Source organism: Helianthus annuus, chromosome 8, assembly GCF_002127325.2.
Source record: "Helianthus annuus cultivar XRQ/B chromosome 8, HanXRQr2.0-SUNRISE, whole genome shotgun sequence".
In the NCBI taxonomy this organism is placed as follows: domain Eukaryota; kingdom Viridiplantae; phylum Streptophyta; class Magnoliopsida; order Asterales; family Asteraceae; genus Helianthus; species Helianthus annuus.
This window is the reverse complement of record NC_035440.2, coordinates 79,971,951-79,994,279: the sequence shown is the minus strand read 5'-3', so window position 1 is coordinate 79,994,279 and position 22,329 is coordinate 79,971,951. Positions and strand designations below refer to the sequence as shown.

The 22,329-nt window shown below is 38.6% G+C and overlaps 1 protein-coding gene across 3 annotated transcripts; it reads right to left on the bottom strand.

Annotated features, from left to right (window-relative positions):
• Nucleotides 1-939: 939 nt before the first annotated feature.
• On the bottom strand, nucleotides 940-9,254 carry LOC110873152 (O-fucosyltransferase 29). 3 transcript variants are annotated; one of them, XM_022122080.2, is made up of 11 exons: nucleotides 8,794-9,210; nucleotides 8,167-8,717; nucleotides 6,913-7,003; nucleotides 5,700-5,776; nucleotides 5,383-5,471; nucleotides 5,105-5,294; nucleotides 4,834-5,015; nucleotides 4,551-4,653; nucleotides 3,962-4,293; nucleotides 1,938-2,305; nucleotides 940-1,294 (listed from the first exon to the last, which is right to left on the bottom strand). In XM_022122080.2, exons 2-10 carry the CDS (start codon nucleotides 8,449-8,451, stop codon nucleotides 1,963-1,965), a joined length of 1,692 nt encoding a protein of 563 aa, XP_021977772.1. In that variant the 5' UTR covers nucleotides 8,452-8,717; nucleotides 8,794-9,210; the 3' UTR covers nucleotides 940-1,294; nucleotides 1,938-1,962. The 3 variants fall into 3 exon arrangements, with proteins under 3 accessions (XP_021977772.1, XP_035832535.1, XP_035832536.1); XM_035976643.1 differs by having other exon boundaries at nucleotides 1,051-1,182; nucleotides 8,794-9,122; XM_035976642.1 differs by having other exon boundaries at nucleotides 940-1,225; nucleotides 8,167-9,254.
• Between the last annotated feature and the right edge of the window lie 13,075 nt (nucleotides 9,255-22,329).

The window sequence follows — 22,329 nt, the reverse complement described above, 5'->3', positions numbered from 1 at the left end:
GTTGTGGCATAGGCGCATGGCCCACATCCACTATCGAAAACTGAATTATATAATTAAAATGGTTTAGTGGAAGGGATGCCAATGCAGAGGTTCTTTATGGAAGATAAATGTCTTCCTTATCAGAAAGGAAAACAACATAAAAAACCTCACAAAACTAAAACAGTAAATTCCATTGATGCCCCTTATGAATTACTTCACACAGATTTGTTCGGTCCAGTAAACGTAAGGAGCATAGATAGAAAGTACTATTGTTAAGTTGTCATAGATGATTACTCACGTTATTCATGAGTTTTCTTTTTAGGTACATAATATGAGACAACTGAGTTGCTGATAGATCTTTTATGGAGAACGTCCATGAAGCACGCATCAAGAGGATAAGGAGTGATAATGGCACAGAGTTCAAGAATCAAATTCTGGATCTCTATTGTCTTGGTAAGGGAATAGAACATCAATACACTACTCCTTATACACCTCAACAGAATGGAGTCACTGAACGAATAACAAGACGTTGATTGAAAGCCAAGTGGCGAAGGTTAATTGATAGAGGGGGTTGTGACCTGATCCCAGGTCAATGTGTGGACAAAGATAATAATAAATGGCGTCTCGTAACCTCCTGTACAAGAAAAACATAAAAGACACCATCACCATTATGTTCCTCTAGCTGCAAAACTTTTCAACCTCTTTAAAACCACCCACAACATCTACTATTCATACTGTACTTTTTGTAAAACACTACAAATAAAGTGACAATATAATTTCAGTTCTAATTATTTAATGTTATCTTTGTTTATAGATCAGACATTATTTAAAATAATATAAGTTTTGTAATAACACAGGACAATTTTATAACAAGGAAACATGTGTTTTGATTCGAACCCATTTTGGCCCGCTACCCTGACATTCAAACACTACAATGAACTAAACATCATGGGCACGGAATTCAACTACAAAAGAGTAATCCTTAAACTGCTTTTTCATTCTCCTTAATGCAGTTGTGCACATCTATTTCTTGATACAGAAAAGCTTCAGAATGTTCAATCTGAAGGGTATAATAGTAAAATACAGCTTATAAATATAAACATAAAGTTGGTTTTTCATATACAAACATGAAAAGTAAACAGAATGCCACTTCTTGAGTTGTGACTTCAAATCTAATGCCGCATGGCGCCCGCTAACCAAACTCTGCACACCGTATACCAAAATATGGCCAAATTTATTCTACAAACTTGAATTCAAATTTCACATGTTAATCAACTGTAGTGTATTCTACTTTGCAATCAATCATCATCATCATCTGAAAATATACAAATAAAAGAAACATGAACGCTTTTTTACACAAGCTTTTAAAACCATATAAAGATTCTCACATCTTTTAAAATTACAAATTTAAGGTATAGCCCATACAAGTTACCATGTCAAGAGATGACGTGACATCGTAACTATAGCTTGACTAGGGGTGTCAATCGTGTCGGGTTGGTTGGTTGAATTGCACAATTTATTCTTGTAAAGAACATAAACCCTAACCCCCACACTTAAAATTGTGTAACCCAAACATGGCCCATTTAACCTATCTATCTAAAAGTGTCAAATGGGGTTGGCAGTAGTAATTAAATTGTAGACGTGTTAATCGGGTTGGTGTGTTGTACTAAATGGGTTTAAAGGGTCGTAAACGGGTTATTAGGTCAACCTTCAACCCAAACACACCCTGTTTATTAAACACGTTAGATATGACAATCCACTGAACAGGTTAGATATGACGACCCATAACCTAGTTCTTTTGTGTTGTGTTCCGACTCGTTTCGGAAACTGCCATCCCTAAACTTGACCATGTTTTGACATGATGCTGACATGTTAGCTTTTGAGATAAACAACGTTGATCATGGAAAAGTTTTTTTATATATTTTTTTCAAAGGAGGATGGAAAGTTAGAGCACATACCGTATATCGAGTTTCTTTGTCGGGACTAGTCAACTAAAAAGTCAACATCTTCCTTCTCTGCAAGTGAGGATGATGCATCATTATCTCTACTATTAACACCTTCTTTATGTCCATATGAAGAAGCATTATTTGTCATTCTTTTGTTATCAGGGTGAGAGTAATTAAACGATTTCTTGCAGATGCATGAAGAAGGGTATTCGTGGAAATTGAGCCCTGGTTTCATATCATCAGGTTCACCCATAAATCCCCTTTGGGCGGATTTGACTTTTTTAGAGAAAGTGGTCCAAGGCATGTTCTCCCGTTGCAAGAATAAAGCACTAAGCTTTCTAGCATTTGGCCGAATGGTTCGTTTATGACCCATGTACCTCCTTTAAACCCCACAATCAAACAAACAAGCTAGACTTAGTACCTTTATTGGCTGAATATGTTTCAAACAAAAAAAAATGCAAATAATTAACATTTTAAAACTAAAAACTAAGACGGGTCAGACTGTTTGGTAACGGGTTGGGTTGACCTAATAACACTTTTTGATACACTTCAAGGACAATTATGATTACAGAAAAATATAGGGCTATGTTAAAGTTAATTTCCATCACTTTTTATGTTTAATTATTGTTCTCTAACAACCATTTCACAAGCACCCAAAATCCACTAACTTAGCTTTATGCTTTAGATTATTGTGCTTTAACAACAATAATCTAACATTTGAATCAAAATGACTTAGGAGGTTCTACACGCTAAAAATAGTGTTCGAGCGACTTTCAACCCATTACTCTTTTAGCTAATTGATTTAAAGTAACACGTTTGACCTATATGAGATAACCGCAAGCCAAATCAACATATGTATAATCTGGTCCAAATTTCCACCTCGATGAAATAAACTTAAAACAATTTTCAAAATATGAATGATAATACCATTCAAATAATAAAATTTAAAAGAATGTTGCAGATCCAAGTAATGCTGTCAATTTATTTTGTAAACAATGATAATGAGCAAATATACATATAACTTTTTAAAACGAAAAACTGTTTCAACTTCACAGAAATTATAAGAAAAAGGTAAAAAACCAAGAATCATAATAACTGCTAGTCAACTAACATATTACAATACATTTAACATTTTACGTATTACCTATACTACTCCCCATTCTCCCTTTTGGATAATCCTGAACTAAACAACCATTTCCCTATTTACAAAGTTGTGATCAAAATTTACATTCAAACTATGTTTTCCACATTTTCTAATTTCATCAACTGCCGTAGATAAGGGTGTATTTTATCAAACATCTTTGAAACTTTCAATAAAGACGTAAGACTAGGAACTCATAGACCCAAACCAATACCCTAAATGTAGTTGTATTGATAATTATGGGCCCATTTACTTACGAATAGGTCACTTCAGGTTATGTTCTATCCCAGACGTGGCGAATAAAATAAATTGCTAAAACAACTGTCAATTGCTATGTAGTTAATATCCGGATATATCACCGATATATCAGTGATATATCGGTTATCAATCCCCTGCTGAGATATCGGTGCAAGATATCGGTACCGATAATATCGGTGATATTGACCGATATTTGACCGATATTGGACCAATATTTGACCGATATATCACCGAGTTTCCCGATATCAGTACCTTTCTTCTTAATTCTACCATTCGTCTTTCTTCTTATTGTTGCTATTAGTGTTTTAAGTCTTAACTGTTAGTTGTTGGTGTTAAATGTTGCTGTTTTAAGTCTTAGTCAGTTCCTACTTGCTACAATTGTTAGTGTTTTGCAAGTTGTAAAATTAATTTGTTAATGGTAGGATAGCATACTGAATTGTTAGTGTTAAGTTGCTATATATATATAAATTTAGCATGATATTAAAATTACCGATATCCCACCGCGATAACCGATAACTCAAATATCAGTCCTTGACTATATTTTACCGCATTAACTACTTAGGTCACTTGATAGAACAGGGAAACCCAAAGTCTTTTTTTAACAATTAGTATCTAAAAAAGATTTGAGCATACATACCTTCGACCAGCAAGAACTTTGGCCATGTTTCCATTGTAATTTGTGACAAAGACATCACTCTGATCACATACAATGTAATCTATGGCAGCAAGACGAGAGGAAAAGGGAAGAAAAGGCTGGAGCTCTTTACTAGCTAGCATTTCCTTTGTGTAAAAATTCGGAAAAAGTTCCCTAAGAGGCTGCAAAGTTGCTTCTCCACCATAAATCTCACCAGATGCAACGTAAATGTATGTCTCATTATTAAAACCCAGTGCACGTAACATCAGTCCCACCTCATGAGGTGTAAGGGGACACTTCCCTTGTTTCCGCGCCTCTCCATCAGAAAGTATATCCTAAAATAAATTAGTAAATAAAAAAGAATTATACATACACATACGTACATATATGTAGAGAATCACAATTTTAAATACATGACAAATTTTAAGTAGAGAATCACAAGAACCACATAAGCACTTATACTTACTGTTATGCGGTCAAGCAACCGCCTTATGTATCACTACTTATAGCAATAGGTACATGTGTTTATGTGATTCCTGGAATTCTCTACTTAAAAGCTAACATGAATTTTATGAAAAAAAAAGAAGCTCACAGGCAAAGTTTTCCATCTTTTCCTGATTTCACCAAGCTCGTCTCTCACTTTATCGCCGCCACCATAGTAACAGCCAGAAAATGCAAGCATATCAGGTTCAAACCTATCATAGAAAGAACAACAGTAGACGAACAAAGTACATACTGGATCACTAAGTAATATAATTACCCATCACTGTTAAACAATTCTATTTACTTTAATATACTTAAGTCTTTTTCTGTATTCTTATACTCAGGAGAGTTGAAAAACAAAGATATAAAGTATATGAGCAACAAAAAGGAACCTTAAGTGAACAGCAATGTAGCGCTTTGCCATGTTCCTCATTTCCATCACCAGTTTATGACCAAGTTTTTGTAACGGTTTTGTAAAACGCAAAGCATGATAATTGACCCGACACCGTAGCCTTTGTAGTTCTTCATCTAGGTCGTAGGCAAGCCTGTAATCAAACTTTGTCAGCTGAACAACCTGCACGATTTCGTCATCACGTATCAAAAACCTGTTCATTTTTCACCATAACAAACAACCAGAATGCATTGAATACATAGCCTTCTCACATGCCGCCTTAAGAGTGTGGGCAGAACTTCATCAAGGTAATACTGAGGTTCTGATTTCCGTGGGACCAGCTTGGTGTACGGGAGTTTCTCAAGTGCCCGCATATATTTGTCTGGGACCCTTTTGACAACTTGAATATCCTTCGCAAGGAAGGAAATAAACCAATCCACATCAAAAATGTTTGCAAAATCACTGCAAAGTTAATAATAGAAATCAGATAAATAAGTGAACACCTCACTACTAACTCACGACATCTTTCAGTAATGAAATCTCAACTTACCTATCGTCTTTCCAAAACGAATGATGATCCAACTCAGGAACAACCAACGTAGCATTCAATATGCGTGCAACAACAACAGCATCAGTTATCTGTACAGAAAAGATTGCAAAAAGACAAATGATTGCCTATTTTTCATTTTATCATATTTTCTTAATCAGAATTTGTCAAACACTTAAACAACAGATTATATTATTATCACAACTTCGAACAGAAAAGAATTCCAAACATTATCTTTTGCAGTCCTGAAAATTAGCTGATTCTAGTTCTAGTTATTCAATATCGCATAATCACTTTCATAAGATAATAAAAATGCTTACTCCGATTCTTTGTTGATTCAAGCCTCCACTAGTAGCAATGAGCAAATAGCCATTTGATAGTGGCTCATGAACAGGAGCTGTGTAGGAAAAAAAAAATTAGTGTGTTGACCTCAACGCAACAGATTTAATTCAGATTTAATATTGAGAAACTTTAAAAATCTGAAGGCCAGTAGTGATCCAAGGCAATGAATGATTATATATATATTATATAGAATAGATTCTTATCAGATTCAGAGGGGCAAGTATCTTCAAAATAGAACTGTTAAATGTTGAACCCAAAATAAGTTGGTTACCAAATTTAGTATTGATCCAAGGCATTCAATGATTAAACACAAAGCATAGTTTCGTGTTAATGCTTCAGGTCAAAGACAAGATATATATGTGACATTAGGGGTGCAAACGAGCCAGGAATCTCGCGAGCTGCTCGAGATCGGCTAGAGAAAAAGCGCGAAACGAGCCGAGCTTGAGCCTAAAATAAAGCTCGTTTATTTATCGAGCCCAAGCTTGAGCCACGCATGTGAAGCTCGTCAGGCTCGTCGAGCCTTAGTTTAATATTAGTTTTTATTAATATTTAATAACATTTACCCCTTATTTAAAGTCATCTGGTAAACGAGCCGAGCCCAAATCTAAAAATAAGCTTGTTTAGTAAACGAGCCCTAGCTTCACTTATTGAGCACGCGAGCCTAAACAAGTCTATTAATTATATTATTTTTATTACATATATTAATTAATAGATAATAAACGAGCCAAGTTCAAGCTTGAGAAACTACCAACGAGTCGAGCTCGAGCTTTAAAAACAAAGCTCGAACCGAGTCGAGCTCGAGCTCAGGCTCGGCTCGGTTGCACCCTATGAGTCACCCATCACCGGCTACTATTTAGTACTTACCAAATGCTTTTTAAAATTTAAAAAAAAAAAAGTAAAAGAATGCTCCTGTAATCATCATAAAAAAACTCCAAACTGGGATTATAATTTAAGTATTATATTAAGCCCAAAACCTAACAAGGAAAACCCAGTAGAGCTTTGAGAGCTTGCAGAGGCCAATAAAAAATTGGAATTGGCAAGAAAGCACAAAGCGGAATAATATGGCATTTTCATTGCACAACGGTGAAAACTTAAGAAATATGTTACACTCACTTACACAATAGTAAAGCAGTGTGCCTCAGTTCTGAAAAATGTCCAAGAGTAACAATCATAGTGGATAAGAAAACTTACGTGCATAATGAGGGCCTCTTTCACTGCATCCATAATAGAACTTTGATGACTTGGATTTCCATATGTCAATTGGTCCATGACCAAATCCACCCTAAATTTTAGAAGTTAGCATTGTTGTCAAGTCAATATTTATGAACTTAAAAATGTGATTCCTAAATACAATTTGCAGAATGATAAATTTAAATTCAAAATTCATTTGATTTTCCATTATGGAGACATTGGAAAACTGGTAACGAATAAAAAGAAAGAAAAAGGTAAGAACAGGAACAGCAATCTGTGACTTAATAAAAAGCTATTAGCTACTAATATCGCATGTTTATCAAAACTATTGGGCCTCTAGAATGTTAGGTAATACCCATAAACATAGTTGTTAATGACGAGTAGCAACAAATAGCGATAAGATACCTATATGCTACATAGCAAATAACGATAAATAGCGGGTGCTATTTTATAAATAGCGATACACTAGAAAAAATTGTATATGTATATTTAACAAAATACCCCGGTATATATGCTACTTTACATGTATATTTAACAAAAACCTAAAATCCAACTATTTTATAGCTATATTTAATTGCTATTTATATTAAAAAAAAGAAAAAAAATAAAAAAATAAAGTGTCGCTATTCTTGCTATCCATCGCTACAACCCTAATAGGGTCACTAGACCTATACGCTACATAGCGCGATATAGCGATCGCTACGATCACTATTGACAACTATGCCCATAAACCCTAAAGCTATATCAAATAAAAATTAACTCATCATAAAACAAAAGGTGAAAGCTCTTGCATAATTAGATATCCAAGAAAAGACCCAACTAAATATAAAGAAACAAAAAAAACGTAACAATTTAGCTAAAAATATAAGAAAGAACAACAATCATGCAATTCAATACATTAAAGGTTTGATAACAACTTTACCCTAATTTATGCAAGTGAACAAGCTTAACTATGACAGATACCAAAAGGTTTAAACTTGTTTCCGAAGTCAAAGCAGTACATCAATGTAAAAAGAAAGCTACAGCCCATACAACACACGCCTATACAAAATCTTGCTCAAATTTCACACCAACGGACAAAAAACAATCAAATTCTGCTAAAACCTTACCATAACAGTACAGCAAATATCAAATTCCTCCATTACACAAGCACATATAGATTGATCAACACGAAATCACACATATAAGCAACTATATCTCACACTTTTTATGCCTTTGTTTGCGAAACAGAACCAAAATGTTGAACTAGTATACCTTTTTGCTGTACCAGAACCGATGTTTAACGAGTTTCTGAGAGTACCACTCGAGATTCGAAGCCACATGGCCAGTAAACAGCGAGATTAAACCTAAAGCAAACAAGATCACACCACAAACCACTGACCATGGGATCCGCCGTCTCTGTCCTTTGCCCAATCCCGCCGGCAGCCATAACCACCACCAACGCCGGTGCCGCCGATTACGCTTCAGCTTTTTCCGATGGTTATTATTAGCCGAAACCAATTCCCCTGCACTATACCTCCCACTTTTTGATTCTCTCATTTCTATGGCAATTTGTATTCGTATCACTAGATACAATAATCTCCCTCAAATTCATATTACATTCAACTGCGAAACTTCTTCTCCGTTCTTCCAATAGCAATGAAGGCTAATTACGTACATGAAACCCTAAATTTGTGTTAGCATCACTACATACAATATATATTCTTCCCTCAGTTTCATATTACATTCAATGAGAAACTATATATTCTTCTTCTTCGTCGTCGTTCTTCCGAAGATTTTTAAGACTAATTACGATCGCTTCGTACCTGAAACCCTAATTTTGTATTATTACAGATTTATAGATGCATACAATATACTCACTCAATTTCATATTACATTCACCTGAAAAACTCTCTATTCTTCTTCTTCAGAAGATATTTAAGGCTAATTACGTACAGAAAACCCTAATTTTGTATCAGTATTTTTATAGCTACATACAAATATACAATATAGTCACTCAATTTCGTATTACATTCGCCTGAAAAACTCTCTATCCATCTTCTTCGTTGCTAATTAGGTAGAGAAAACCCTAATTTTGGGTGGATTTAGGGTTTTCAATTGCGATTATTTGGCAATCAGCTACAGCGGGTTTGATTATGGAACAAGAGAACGTGTGATTCCGCGTGAATTGAGAACAGAAGAAATTTGTGAGAGAGTATTGTATTGAATCTGGGTGAAGATATGATATGAACGCAAATTAATTTCTAATGGCGATCGGATTCTGTTGAAATTATTATTTATTTGTCAAACAATTAAATTAGTTTGATGGTCGGGTTTAGTCGGCAGCTTTCATACACTAGTCCGGGGTGTTTTAAGTTTCGTTCCGGTTTGGTTTGGTTATTCTTCACCAAACTTTTGACTTTAATGTAGAATTTTGTTTGTTTAGGTTATAACGTGAAACAAAGATTTAAAACACCAAAGAATATTGAAAAAAAATATATTATCAAACTCAAGATCTAAGCAGTCAATAGCGGTGCGCTATAGCGGTTAGTGGACCTCAGGGTGTGTAGCGGTCCAAATAGCGGTGGCCTATAGCGGTTCCGCTATTAGCGGCGCTAAATACCGCTATAGCGCTGCTATAGCGGTGACCTATAGCGTTTATAGCAGTAACGGTGTTTGATTGTGTTAATTCTTAAATTAAACACTTCAAAGTTACTGTTAGTATTTGATTTGCAACATGTTTTTGATAATGAAATGATATTACTATGAATTTTGATATTACTATTAATATTTTTCAAAGATATATTTATATATATATAAAAATACATAAATTATGCATGGTATAAAAATTACCGCTATAACCTATATATCATATAGCGGACCTTGACCGCTATTCGATTTTGGACCACTTTAACTACATAGCTCAAGATAATATTTAAGAAAACTTATTACAAATTAGGATCGATTTGTTTAGGCGGGGAAAACCCAAATTTTGATAGCCACATTGATTGAAAAATTTAAAAATCAGATTTTTGTTTTTATAGATTTACATATAATAAGTGATTGTTATAGGCTTGCTATAAATAAATCATAGAACCATACGAATCTACCTACGAAATATTTTATTAAAAAATTAAGTGGTAAATAAAGTAGGTTAGCTTATGAGTTTTGACCTTTTAATGTTAATTTACCAGGGTTTTTTTTATAAAATTGCAATCTTGTTTTCATAGATTTAAATCTGAAGTAAGTAATGAGTAATAACTATAGGTAAGAAAATTATAAAACCTTACGAACCTACCAAGTGATGATTTTTTTACTGCTTTAATTATAGTAAAGGGGTAAATAATGAAGGTTAACTTATGACTTTTTATTGTTAGTTTACCAGTTTGATGAAATCATATTTTTGTATTCATATATTTACACCTTAGCATGAGGATTAGGGCTGAGCAATTTACGGTTCTAAACCACCAGAACCGCGGAATCGAACCGGAACCACCAGATCCGAACTGTGTTGTTCGATTTCGGGTCCGGTTCCGGTTCTTAAGTTTAGGAGAAAACGGTTCTCGGTTCGGTTCCGGTTATAACCGGCGGTTCCGTTTAAAGAACCACTAGAACCAGTTTGGTTTTAAACTTTAAATAATATATTTAAAAACCCTATTAGTTTGGTTTTAAACTTTAAATATTATATATAAAAAAATGTATCTAGTATTAAAGAATATAAAAATAGTTTTGATACAATGTTTGAATGAAGTTTTGTGATGGTTAACTAAAAGTTTTTTAGTTAACTTTTGTTTTTTTACATTGTACACTTTCAGTTTAAAACATTTTATTGTTGTTACTTTTACTCTGATCGGTTTGACTTTTGGATTTTGCAACTCTTAGTTATATATTATAAACGGTTTATTGTTTTAAATTTTTTATTTTGTTGTTATTTTTAGGATTTAATTGACAACCGGTTCCGGCAAGAACCGTTTACGCAAGAACCGTTTAACCTGGTTCTGAACTGAATCGGAACCGCCAGAATACGGTTCGGTTCTGGTTCTTATATTTAGAATTAAACGGTTCTGGTTCGGTCCCGGTTTGGTCCGGTTCTGAACCGTTGGGATTCACATGATGACTATAATCGTTATAGTTTTCCAAAGCTTTTATCTTATCTAGCCTAATTTTAAGCAAATAATTCAAAACCCAATACCCATTTTACATAAAACGTGAATGGAAAGATTTGAAAAATTTAATGGATTAAGTTATCATTAAATCATTAGGAAATCAAAAACCATGAACTATTCAAATATTGAACAAAAGATATTATTACACTCAAGATAATATTTAAAAAACTTTTTACGAGATTAGCATCCATATGTTTAGGCGGGAAAACCCAAATTTTAATATCCTCATTGATTGACACATGTCCACAAAATCATCATACTCAGTAAATCACACCAATAGCAAAGCTAAGTGTAACACCCCGACCGTGTAATACAAAAAATCACGGCAGAAACGTCGAGGAGTCATGTCACAGAATCATTGTTTCACAACATATAGTAATTGAAGTTTTGTTTTATTTTGTTAATAGACTCGTTGTTTTGATACAAACCAAATAAGTACAACAATTGTCTTTCAAGTTTTAAGTCACTAAAGCCCGCGTCCATCCTATGTGAAGCAAACAATCAACAATCGTCACATAATAGAACCTGAAACATATGTGAAAACAGTCAGCATAAAAATGACGGCGAGTACATAGGTTTTGTATGTCAAATTCATGGCTTTGAATCCATATTGCAATACCTCGACCAACTACGAGAGTTGTCGAGTATGTACCTTGAAATCAAAAGTGTTTGATATTGCAATATGTTTTATCAACTTTACAAGATACTATAAGTATACAAAAACCATTGTAGCCATAAATCTTGACTGCAAACATTTGTCTTTGTAAAACCAAGTAGTAAATCTTCTTGAAAGTAAACATCATATGGTTTATATCTTTAAGTAAACCTCATTGTGTAACATTGTTTGAAATCATTCGTCCAAGTGATCTAGATAACGCTACAACATGTAATGTGATAAAAGCACTTATATATAGGAAGTACCAGCGGCGTATCCACCATGCTTTTATCACATTACACTCGTCCCGTTATCTTAGGGCTGGCATATCGTGTATACTTGTACACGATAATACACGAACACGATAATACACGATACACGAAATCCCATACACGAACACGACACGATAAGGTTTCGTGTCGAGTTTTCCATACATGAACACGAAATATTTTTTAACAGGTATACACGATAATTACCTGTTAATACCTGTTTACGAATGTTTCAATATTTACATATCTAGGAACCTGTTTAGTGAAACAAAAGTTGCCAAAAGTTAACAATAGGCTTAAATAATGCATGAACGCATAATTCGTAACAAGTTTGAAACAAAATCTATAAATGAAAAATTACAAAAGCTTTAAATAATTCATAACATCCATTCAAAACAATGTAAAGTTCATTGGAATGGGAACAAGAGAGTTTCAGAAACTATAAAGATAAGTGATAAAATCATGTTTTTAAAATACATGGTCACACTAAATTATAGTTTTTATTAATTAAAATTGTTAACATGTATTAACAGGTAAACATGTATTTTACCTGTTTAGACACGAAAATTAACAGGTATTTTCGTGTCTACCTGTTTAACCTGTTTAGTACTTGTTACCTGTTAAGGCCATACACGATACTTGTTAACTTCGTGTAGGTTCGTGTCATGTATTCGTGTACATGTCTAAAATTGTCGGCCCTGCGTTATCTAATCACTTACCATAAACCAATCGTTCAAATCGTCCGTGTTATAAACCATTGTTCAATCGTCCGTGTTTTAATTGTGAAATACAACTTTTGGTCGTTCTTTAATGAATACATTCAAACCTGTGTGACACGACTATACCACCCATGGGGTATCTTTAATAGACCCTGAAAGGCCTCTTTAACAAGACTAACAATCCAACATGTGATTTGTTAATCAGAAAACAGTTTCTGTCGTTACCCACATTACCTACCAAGTCCATGGGGATAGTCCGATAACGGGATTTATCAGATCCTATGGTACCATAACATACTACTGGTCGGCTTGATCAAAGCTAATGAATGTCATTCGTCTTTCAACTAACGCCCCAACAAGTTTGTTCACATTATTGAAATAGTCAAGTTTTATATAAACCACAGTCTTTGTTTTTGAAAACTTGTAAAGCATTTAGCACATATGAGTCACCCCAAAACAATTGAAAGTATAAAAGAGGGGAGCTATGTACTCACTTGGGATTGCTAAGTATCTTTGAATCAAGTGAAGTATCAAGCTTCAAATGTGTCCTAACGTGTCCTAACATCGGTAACTATGTTATAGCATCGGTACATAATCGGAGGAATGGATAGAATGAGGTCTTGTAAACCAAATGAGTGTTGGAACTCATATAAAATGGTTTAACAAAGTCGACATCCTGATTTGGAATGAATCCTAAGTGCTTTCGACCCATTATGACCCGTTAAGGTAGTTTACGCTAATTTAACGTGTCATTTGCGCAAATGCGCATTCGGATGGTCTAACTAGTCCTATGATAAGTCTTATATGCCTAAACATGTTTAATAATATTGCACAATCAGTTTATGTGTCAAAATTTAGGTTACATATGCTTAAATTGAATTTATGTGCAAAAAGGGCATTTTGGTCATTTCCTAAAGGCATATAAACTACCTATCATAAGACTAACCAAACGAAGTGACCATAAGGTATAACCTCGGAAGGTTATTCCCTATACAACTATGGTCACAAAATATGTTTGGTCAGATCCTAATGATCGACCAAACGGGTCGGGTTCGAAAGTCTAGACGGTTGTCGAGACCGCTTGACTTACGACCCTAAACAAGCACTAAACTAGAAGTGACGAGTTAAACATGTTAAAACATGTTTAACTAAGTTAGAAAACTGATTTGGTATCAAAACAATGTGTTTTGATACCCGAAAATTTCCGTCGCAAAATGCACATAATCTTGCATTTTGACCGAAACTTTGACTCGTCACTTCGACTAGTCAACGTGGTAATCAGTAGTGATAAAACAGTGGTTAACCAGGAGAGGTTAATTCACTGGTCTTGTCAAGTAGGGTTAATCCCTTCTTTCCGAGGATCGGTGGCTTGACCGTCGGTTGGGGTGTCTCCTGCACAAGGAAAACACACCGTGACTCGTAACAAGGAGGAAGGGGTGGGGGTGCTCCTTGTTACCACTCTCCGGCGTGAGAATCAGTAATTTGCTTGAGAAGCAAAGTGTGTGATAGTAGTAGTTGTGAGGGAGTTGAGAAGCGATACCTCAAACTGGTTTGGGATCGGTATTTATAGCCGAGGAATGAAGGAGGGTGGTTGAGTTGACAGACTGACTGTCACACCCCCAAAATCCACCTACGGATAACACCCGCTTTGAGGGCGTGACTGACCAGGATCCAGCCACCAATTATACCGAACATCGAATAATAGTAGAAATATTTACTATCCAAGGTGGTGAGCAATACCATAGCTTAAGTTCGATGATTAGTTTAACAAAACAGCGGAAGCATAAACCAAAGTAGTTTTAAAGATAGTTCTTAGTTCAAGGTAAATAAACCCAACACACGGGTTCCGACGAACACTACACATCCCCAAGCAGCAGCTCCTCAGTCACGGGTTACCTGCAAAGCATGCAGTAAGGGGTCAACAATAATGCTGAGTGAGTTCACTGGTTGTCCAGTTTTAGTTTACCAAAAACTTAGGTTGTTTAGATAAAGCATTTATAATCACGTTGTGGGGAGCTACCCCATCTGTAAGCTCACTAAACTGTAGATACCGAAACTGTTGACGGAATAATATCGTGCCCCGAGTCAATGTCTATCGTCATTGACCATGTTGCAAGGTCTACTAGTTCACGCCCGATCTCCCCCGGTCACGGTGTGAGGTTGTCAAACCTAATAGCGCTATCAACTAATAACCCGTTCGCCCCCGGCGACTAATCGGTATTTTAAGCAGGGACTTAGAGTGATAGGGTTTTGTTTAGTATAGCTAGTTGTGATTTATAAATAATGTCCAAACGTATCTCCCCTGGAGATAGTAGTTACCCATTCTGTTTTCCCCCGGAGTAATGGATCAAAAGTATTTTTTCCCAAAGTTGGTAGTTTGTTCGTGTCCCTCCGCGGGACGCATGCTTTTAGTGGGCGAACTCACCTTGGGTTGCTCGGCAGATTAGGTTACTTGTCAAACACGTTGGTCGCCACGTCCTAACATGGTTACCGGTATGGATCAGGTTTGGTGTACAAGCAATCACGTAAAATCTACACATAACTAACACGTTGCATGCATGAAATCAAACAGTGGGTTATTGGGCCGGCCTTAACATTTACACAGTCAAACAGCAACACATAATCCAGTTAACAGGCAGCCCATATTACACATATCGGCCCAACAACCAAAATGGACAGCCCAGTCGCAACCAGGTGGTCTCGAGTCGCAACCAGGAGGTCTCGGCTTGTCACGCTGTGGTTGCGAGTCGCAACCGTCGTAGTCTCGAGTCGCAACCGTCGCGGTTTCGAGTTGTCATGCTATGGTTGCGAGTCGCAACCGTGTGGTCTCGAGTTGTCTTGCCATGGTTGCGAGTCGCAACGGTGCGGTTGCGAGTCGCAATGCTGTCCCTTTCATGTTCACGTGATGATTCAGATACATCAGTCCCATTAGTACAATGTAATCAGGCCCAAATCGAGTAATAGCCAATAAGGTTCAACTAACAACTTTTCCTAATCAGTCTATTAGTAAAATTGGATCAAACATTGCCTTTTTGAAATCTTCAAACCACATTCAACAAGTTCATCACAAGTTCATAGTTTTCTAGGGTTTTCACCTTAACATAATCATACATTTGGACCGAAAATCACATATTTCTAACAAGATTATTATGCAAGAACAAGTAAAACATACACTTTGTAGCCGAAATCTTGTGTTTAACAACCTCATATTGCAAGAAACAATGAAGCATAGATTGGTTGGCCATGAATACTCTTAAACTACCATTTTCTAGCCATTTTAAACATGTTATCACATATTTTCAAACTTTACAAATCAACCTAAGAATCATGCATAATACTACTAACCAAGCATTTCATAGTTCATTCAACACAACATAAATCCTATGCATATAATAATAATTAACACTAACCGGTTGTGAAGAAGAAGAAGGAGCCGAAACAAAGGAAAGGAACCGAGAAGATGGAGTGTCCGAGTGATGATCTTGACCGAGTTTCTTGTCCGAGATTCTTGAGCTTGAACCGAAAGTTGGAGGAGAATGGAATGTTGTTTGGGGTTTTCTAGTTGAGAGAGAAGAGAAGTGTATGTGTGGATATGTTTGTGTAACAAATGAGGGAAGTGAGGAGAAGGTTGGGATTATATACCAAGTGTCAAGTTGGTTAAGGGGGGTTTCGGCCCAAACCGGTTACGGCCCGAGAGGCCCACTCGAGACCGAGTGGCCCACTCGCAACCGAGTGGTTGCGAGTCATGGTCTCGACTCACTAGTTTATACGCATATACTTATATATATAATACATACACAACACATATCATGCAAAAAGATCACGTTTTCATTTAATAATATATATATACACAAAAATATTACAAGGTGTTCGTTCGGAAAAACCTAGAGTGTCACATTATCCCCAAGTTTTAAGAACTTTCGTCCCGAAAGTTAAAGCAGCCATTGCCAAGCTAGCGTGTTTCAACGGGGTGTCACATCATCCCCCCGTTAGTTTGGAATTTCGTCCCGAAATTCGGTTGTAGCTTCAGTGCTGGGGGTTTCATTAGGGAACAACTGGGGATACTTGGACTTCATCTGGTCTTCCCGCTCCCAGGTAAACTCTGGGCCACGTCGTGAGTTCCAACGAACTCGCACAAGAGGTATCTGGCTACGTTTGAGGGTTTTGATCTCTCGATCCGTGATCTCAATCGGTTCCTCAGTAAAGTGTAGCTGTTCATCAATAGTGAGTTCCTTGAAAGGAATTATGAGTGTTTCATCTGACAGACACTTCTTCAGATTAGACACGTGAAAAACATTGTGCACTGCACTCAGCTCTGCAGGCAGGTTCAATCTATAAGCAACCTTACCGACTTTCTCGGTAATTTCGAATGGTCCAACATATCGCGGATTCAGCTTGCCGCGTTTGCCGAAACGAACCACACCCTTCCAGGGTGAAACTTTAAGTAGAACCCGGTCCCCGACCTGGAATTCTAGCGGTTTCCTACGCTTATCAGCGTAGCTTTTCTGACGGTCACGAGCTGCCGCCATGCGTTGCCTGATCTGGGCAATCTTTTCCGTTGTGTCTACCACCAGTTCTGGGCCTGTGAGTTGACTGTCACCGATTTCCGCCCAGCAAAGAGGTGATCGGCATTTACGACCGTACAATGCCTCAAAAGGTGCCGCCTGAATGCTAGTGTGGTAGCTGTTATTGTAGGAGAATTCCACCAGCGGTAGATGCTTCTCCCAGTTCTTGCCAAAATCGATCACACATGCTCTAAGCATGTCTTCCAGGGTTTGGATGGTGCGTTCAGACTGCCCATCTGTTTGTGGGTGGTAAGCGGTGCTCATGTCCAAACGTGAGCCAAAGGATTTGTGCATAGCTTGCCACAACTCGGAAGTAAAACGAGCGTCTCGGTCGGAAATAATAGAAGTTGGCACCCCGTGCCTGGAGACTACTTCCTTTAAATAGATTTCTGCCAAGGTAGAAAACTTGTCTGTTTCCTTAATGGCCAGAAAGTGTGCAGACTTAGTCAATCGATCTACTATCACCCAAATAGTGTCATTCCCGCGTTGGGATCTAGGTAGACCTGTAACAAAATCCATGGAAATTTGCTCCCATTTCCACTTCGGGATTTCGGGTTGCTGGAGTAGACCTGCTGGTTTCTGATACTCAGTCTTGACTCTTGCGCAGGTCAAACATTTGCTAACGTAAGCTGCTATGTGGGCTTTCATGCCAGGCCACCAGTAAGTGGTCCTTAAGTCGTGGTACATCTTATCTGAACCAGGATGTACTGAATAGCGGGACTTATGGGCTTCGTCCATCACAAGCTCTCGTAGATCTCCGTAAAGTGGGACCCAAATGCGCCCTGCCACATAGTAGGCGCCGTCTTCTTTTTGCTCTAGTCGTTGTCTCGATCCTCGCAGGGACTCAACCCTGATGTTTTCCGGTTTCAGAGCTTCAATCTGAGCATTCCGAATCTGGGTAGGGAGATTTGACTGGATGGTAAGTTGTAACGCTCGCACGCGCTTGGGCGTAGTGTCTTTTCGGCTGAGGGCATCTGCCACGACATTGGCCTTGCCCGGATGGTACCTGATGGCGCATTCATAATCATTCAGAAGTTCGACCCATCGGCGTTGTCGCATGTTTAATTCCTTTTGCTTGAAGATATGCTCGAGACTCCTGTGATCGGTGTAAATGGTGCACTTGGTACCGTACAGGTAATGTCTCCATATCTTAAGTGCAAAGATCACTGCTCCTAGTTCCAAGTCGTGCGTAGTGTAGTTCCTTTCGTGCGTCTTAAGTTGTCGAGAGGCGTAAGCAATAACTTTGTCGCGTTGCATTAACACACAACCGAGCCCATGGATGGATGCATCACAGTAAACCACAAAGTCGTCCGTTCCTTCAGGTAACGAGAGAATAGGAGCGCTACAGAGGTTATCCTTTAGTGTCTGAAATGCGGTTTCCTGAGCTTCACCCCATTTATAAACCATACCCTTCTGAGTAAGAGCCGTGAGAGGCTGAGCAATCTTTGAGAACCCCATGATAAATCTTCGATAGTACCCTGCTAGTCCCAAGAATTGGCGGACTTCGGTCGGAGTCTTAGGGGTAGGCCAATTCTTTATAGAGTCGATCTTTGCAGGGTCAACGTGAATTCCATCCTTGTTAACCACGTGCCCAAGGAAATGGACTTCTCGAAGCCAGAAGTCGCATTTCGAGAACTTGGCATACAGTTGCTCATTGCGAAGGAGTTCGAGGATAAGGCGCAGGTGCTGTTCATGCTCTTCTTGACTTTTCGAGTAGATCAGGATGTCGTCTATAAACACGATCACAAATTTGTCGAGATAGGGTTTGCACACTCGGTTCATGAGATCCATGAATACTGCGGACGCGTTGGTCATTCCAAAGGGCATAACAAGGAATTCATAATGACCATAACGAGTTCTGAATGCAGTTTTGGAGATGTCTTCATTACGGACCCTTAGCTGATGCTAACCTGATCGCAGGTCAATCTTAGAATAGTAGCTCGATCCTTGCAACTGATCAAATAGGTCGTCGATTCGCGGGAGAGGGTAACGATTCTTGATGGTAACCTTGTTCAGCTCACGATAGTCAATGCACATTCGGAACGTGCCATCCTTCTTCTTAACAAAGAGTACCGGTGCTCCCCAGGGCGATGAACTAGGGCGGATAAACCCTTTATCCAATAGTTCCTGTAGTTGAGTAGAGAGTTCCTTCAATTCTGCGGGGGCTAGTCGATAAGGTGCACGAGCTATTGGCGCTGCTCCGGGAGCTAGCTCGATTTGGAATTCGACCTGACGGTGGGGAGGGAGTCCAGGTAATTCCTCAGGAAATACCTCGGGGTAGTCACGCACTACTGGAAAATCTTCAATCCTCTTTTCCTCTTCCTGCGTGTTGGTGACAAGTGCTAAGATAGCAGTGTGCCCTTTTCGTAAACACTTCTGGGCCTTCAAGAATGAGATAACGCCGGAGATTTCTCCGCCTTTGCCACCTTGTACAATGAGGGGTTTGCCAGAACGGCGGGGAATACGAACTGCTTTCTCTTGACAGAGGATCTCAGCGCGATGCTTGGATAACCAATCCATACCGATAACGACGTCGAAGCTTCCAAGAGTAACAGGGAAAAGATCGATGCTAAACGTCTGACCAGACAATTCTAGTTTGCAGCCTTTGATAACATGTGAGGCCTCGATGTTTCTACCATTAGCTAATTCGACGATATGAGGAGAACTTAGTAACGAAAGCGGACGCTTAAGCTTCTTACTAATACGTAGGGACACATAAGTAGCATCGGCTCCAGAGTCAAATAATACAGAAACATAACGGTCATCGAGTAGGAACTTACCCGCCACGACATTGGGGTCATTCCTCGCTTCGCCAGCTCCAATCACAAAAGCCCTTCCCCTAGCACCATTCCCAGCATTGTTGTTCTGATCGTTGTTTCCAGCTCCCTGATTGTTGTTGCGGTTCTGGTTCAGTTCAGGGCAATTCTTCTTAAAGTGCCCCTCAGCTCCACACTGGAAACAACCCTTAGCGTTCCCGTGATGTTGTTGCTGCTGGTTCTGCCCCATGGGACGTGGACTCCTACAGTCCTTGGCCTCATGCCCCATCTTGTTACATCGTTGACACTGACTTTTCCCACAAGGCCCGCTGTGATGTCGATTGCACTTGTTGCACTTGGGGTGGTTACCGCGATAGCCACCCTGTTGTTGAGTGCCCTTGTTGTTTTCAGTTTTCCTTTGCTGTGCCGGGGCCTGAGTGGGGTTAGCATCCTTGCTTTGATTTCCTTCCCACTTACGCTTGTTGTCACTAGAAGTTCCGACAGTAGCACTGATCCTTTTGGGCAACCTGCCCTCTTCTACGGCCTGATCAGTAAGTTTGTGAGCAAGTCGAACGATTGGCTGAATGGCAGTGAGGTTGGCTGAAGTTACATGGCTTCGAATTTCTGGAGCCAAACCCTTGACGTACAACTCGATTCTTCGATACATAGGTCGAGACATGTTTGGGCAAAGAGCAGCATAGTCATTGGACAGCTTGGTGTAGGTTTCAATCTCTGACCCAACCATCTTAAGCGCATAGTACTCGTTCTCAAGTTTGTGGATGTCATCCCGGTGACAGTACTCCTCCTTAATCATATCCTTGAAATCCTCCCACGCAGTAGCATTAGCAGTTTCCAACCCAAACATCTGAATCTGCGCCTTCCACCAGGAAAGCGCGTTTCCTTCAAGCGTAGCAGTAGCAAACTTTACCCAATTCGCAGGGGAACACTCACAGATAGCAAAGACAGCTTCAACTTTCTCAATCCAGTGCAGAAGACCTATGGCACCCTCAGTGCCGTTGAAAGGGAGAGGCTTGCAATCCATGAAAGTTTTGAAAGTACACACGGGTGGTTGCGCAGGTGCATGCTGACCTGTTCGTGAGAAGCGAAGCGTATAGATTTAGGGATAAAAGGCGATGTGGCGGTAGGATCTAAACATCCTAGGATATCGAGTTTACCTCCAGGGTGAGCTGCGAAAGCTGCAGCCACCGTGTTAAGCAGGTTAGTGAATTGAGCCTGAGTCATGTTGATGTTTCCTCTTCCGCGTCCACTCATTGTCTTCATAACCAGAAAACACAGTATGAGTGTGATGTCGTTATGTAACGAGAATGAGATAGAAGAGAGAGGCGTATCTATCTAATTAGGCACACTAGTACGTATAGTAAAACAGGAAACATAAGGTAAGCAAACAAGTAAACACTGGTCCGAGCTATGAGGTCTAATGTGTTGAGCCTTGCACTTGGAGTGTAGTGTCGTCGCGAGTCATAGGTTATAGTCTGGTTTTTCTCAAAAAGATTTTTCCCCTTTTTAAAACCAAGTTCACTATAACCAATGGCTCTGATACCAATCTGTCACACCCCCAAAATCCACCTACGGATAACACCCGCTTTGAGGGCGTGACTGACCAGGATCCAGCCACCAATTATACCGAACATCGAATAATAGTAGAAATATTTACTGTCCAAGGTGGTGAGCAATACCATAGCTTAAGTTCGATGATTAGTTTAACAAAACAGCGGAAGCATAAACCAAAGTAGTTTTAAAGATAGTTCTTAGTTCAAGGTAAATAAACCCAACACACGGGTTCCGACGAACACTACACATCCCCAAGCAGCAGCTCCTCAGTCACGGGTTACCTGCAAAGCATGCAGTAAGGGGTCAACAATAATGCTGAGTGAGTTCACTGGTTGTCCAGTTTTAGTTTACCAAAAACTTAGGTTGTTTAGATAAAGCATTTATAATCACGTTGTGGGGAGCTACCCCATCTGTAAGCTCACTAAACTGTAGATACCGAAACTGTTGACGGAATAATATCGTGCCCCGAGTCAATGTCTATCGTCATTGACCATGTTGCAAGGTCTACTAGTTCACGCCCGATCTCCCCCGGTCACGGTGTGAGGTTGTCAAACCTAATAGCGCTATCAACTAATAACCCGTTCGCCCCCGGCGACTAATCGGTATTTTAAGCAGGGACTTAGAGTGATAGGGTTTCGTTTAGTATAGCTAGTTGTGATTTATAAATAATGTCCAAACGTATCTCCCCTGGAGATAGTAGTTACCCATTCTGTTTTCCCCCGGAGTAATGGATCAA

What these genes read in the sequence shown, in the direction of transcription:
- LOC110873152 (XM_035976642.1), bottom strand. Translation starts at nt 8,451, where the DNA reads ATGAGAGAATCAAAAAGTGGGAGGTATAGTGCAGGGGAATTGGTTTCG. An exon ending in TCGTTTTGGAAAGACGATAG is followed by an intron (nt 5,295 to 5,382) that starts GTAAGTTGAGAT and finishes TTAACTTTGCAG; the next exon opens with TGATTTTGCAAACATTTTTG. An exon ending in CCACACTCTTAAGGCGGCAT is followed by an intron (nt 5,016 to 5,104) that starts GTGAGAAGGCTA and finishes GAAATCGTGCAG; the next exon opens with GTTGTTCAGCTGACAAAGTT.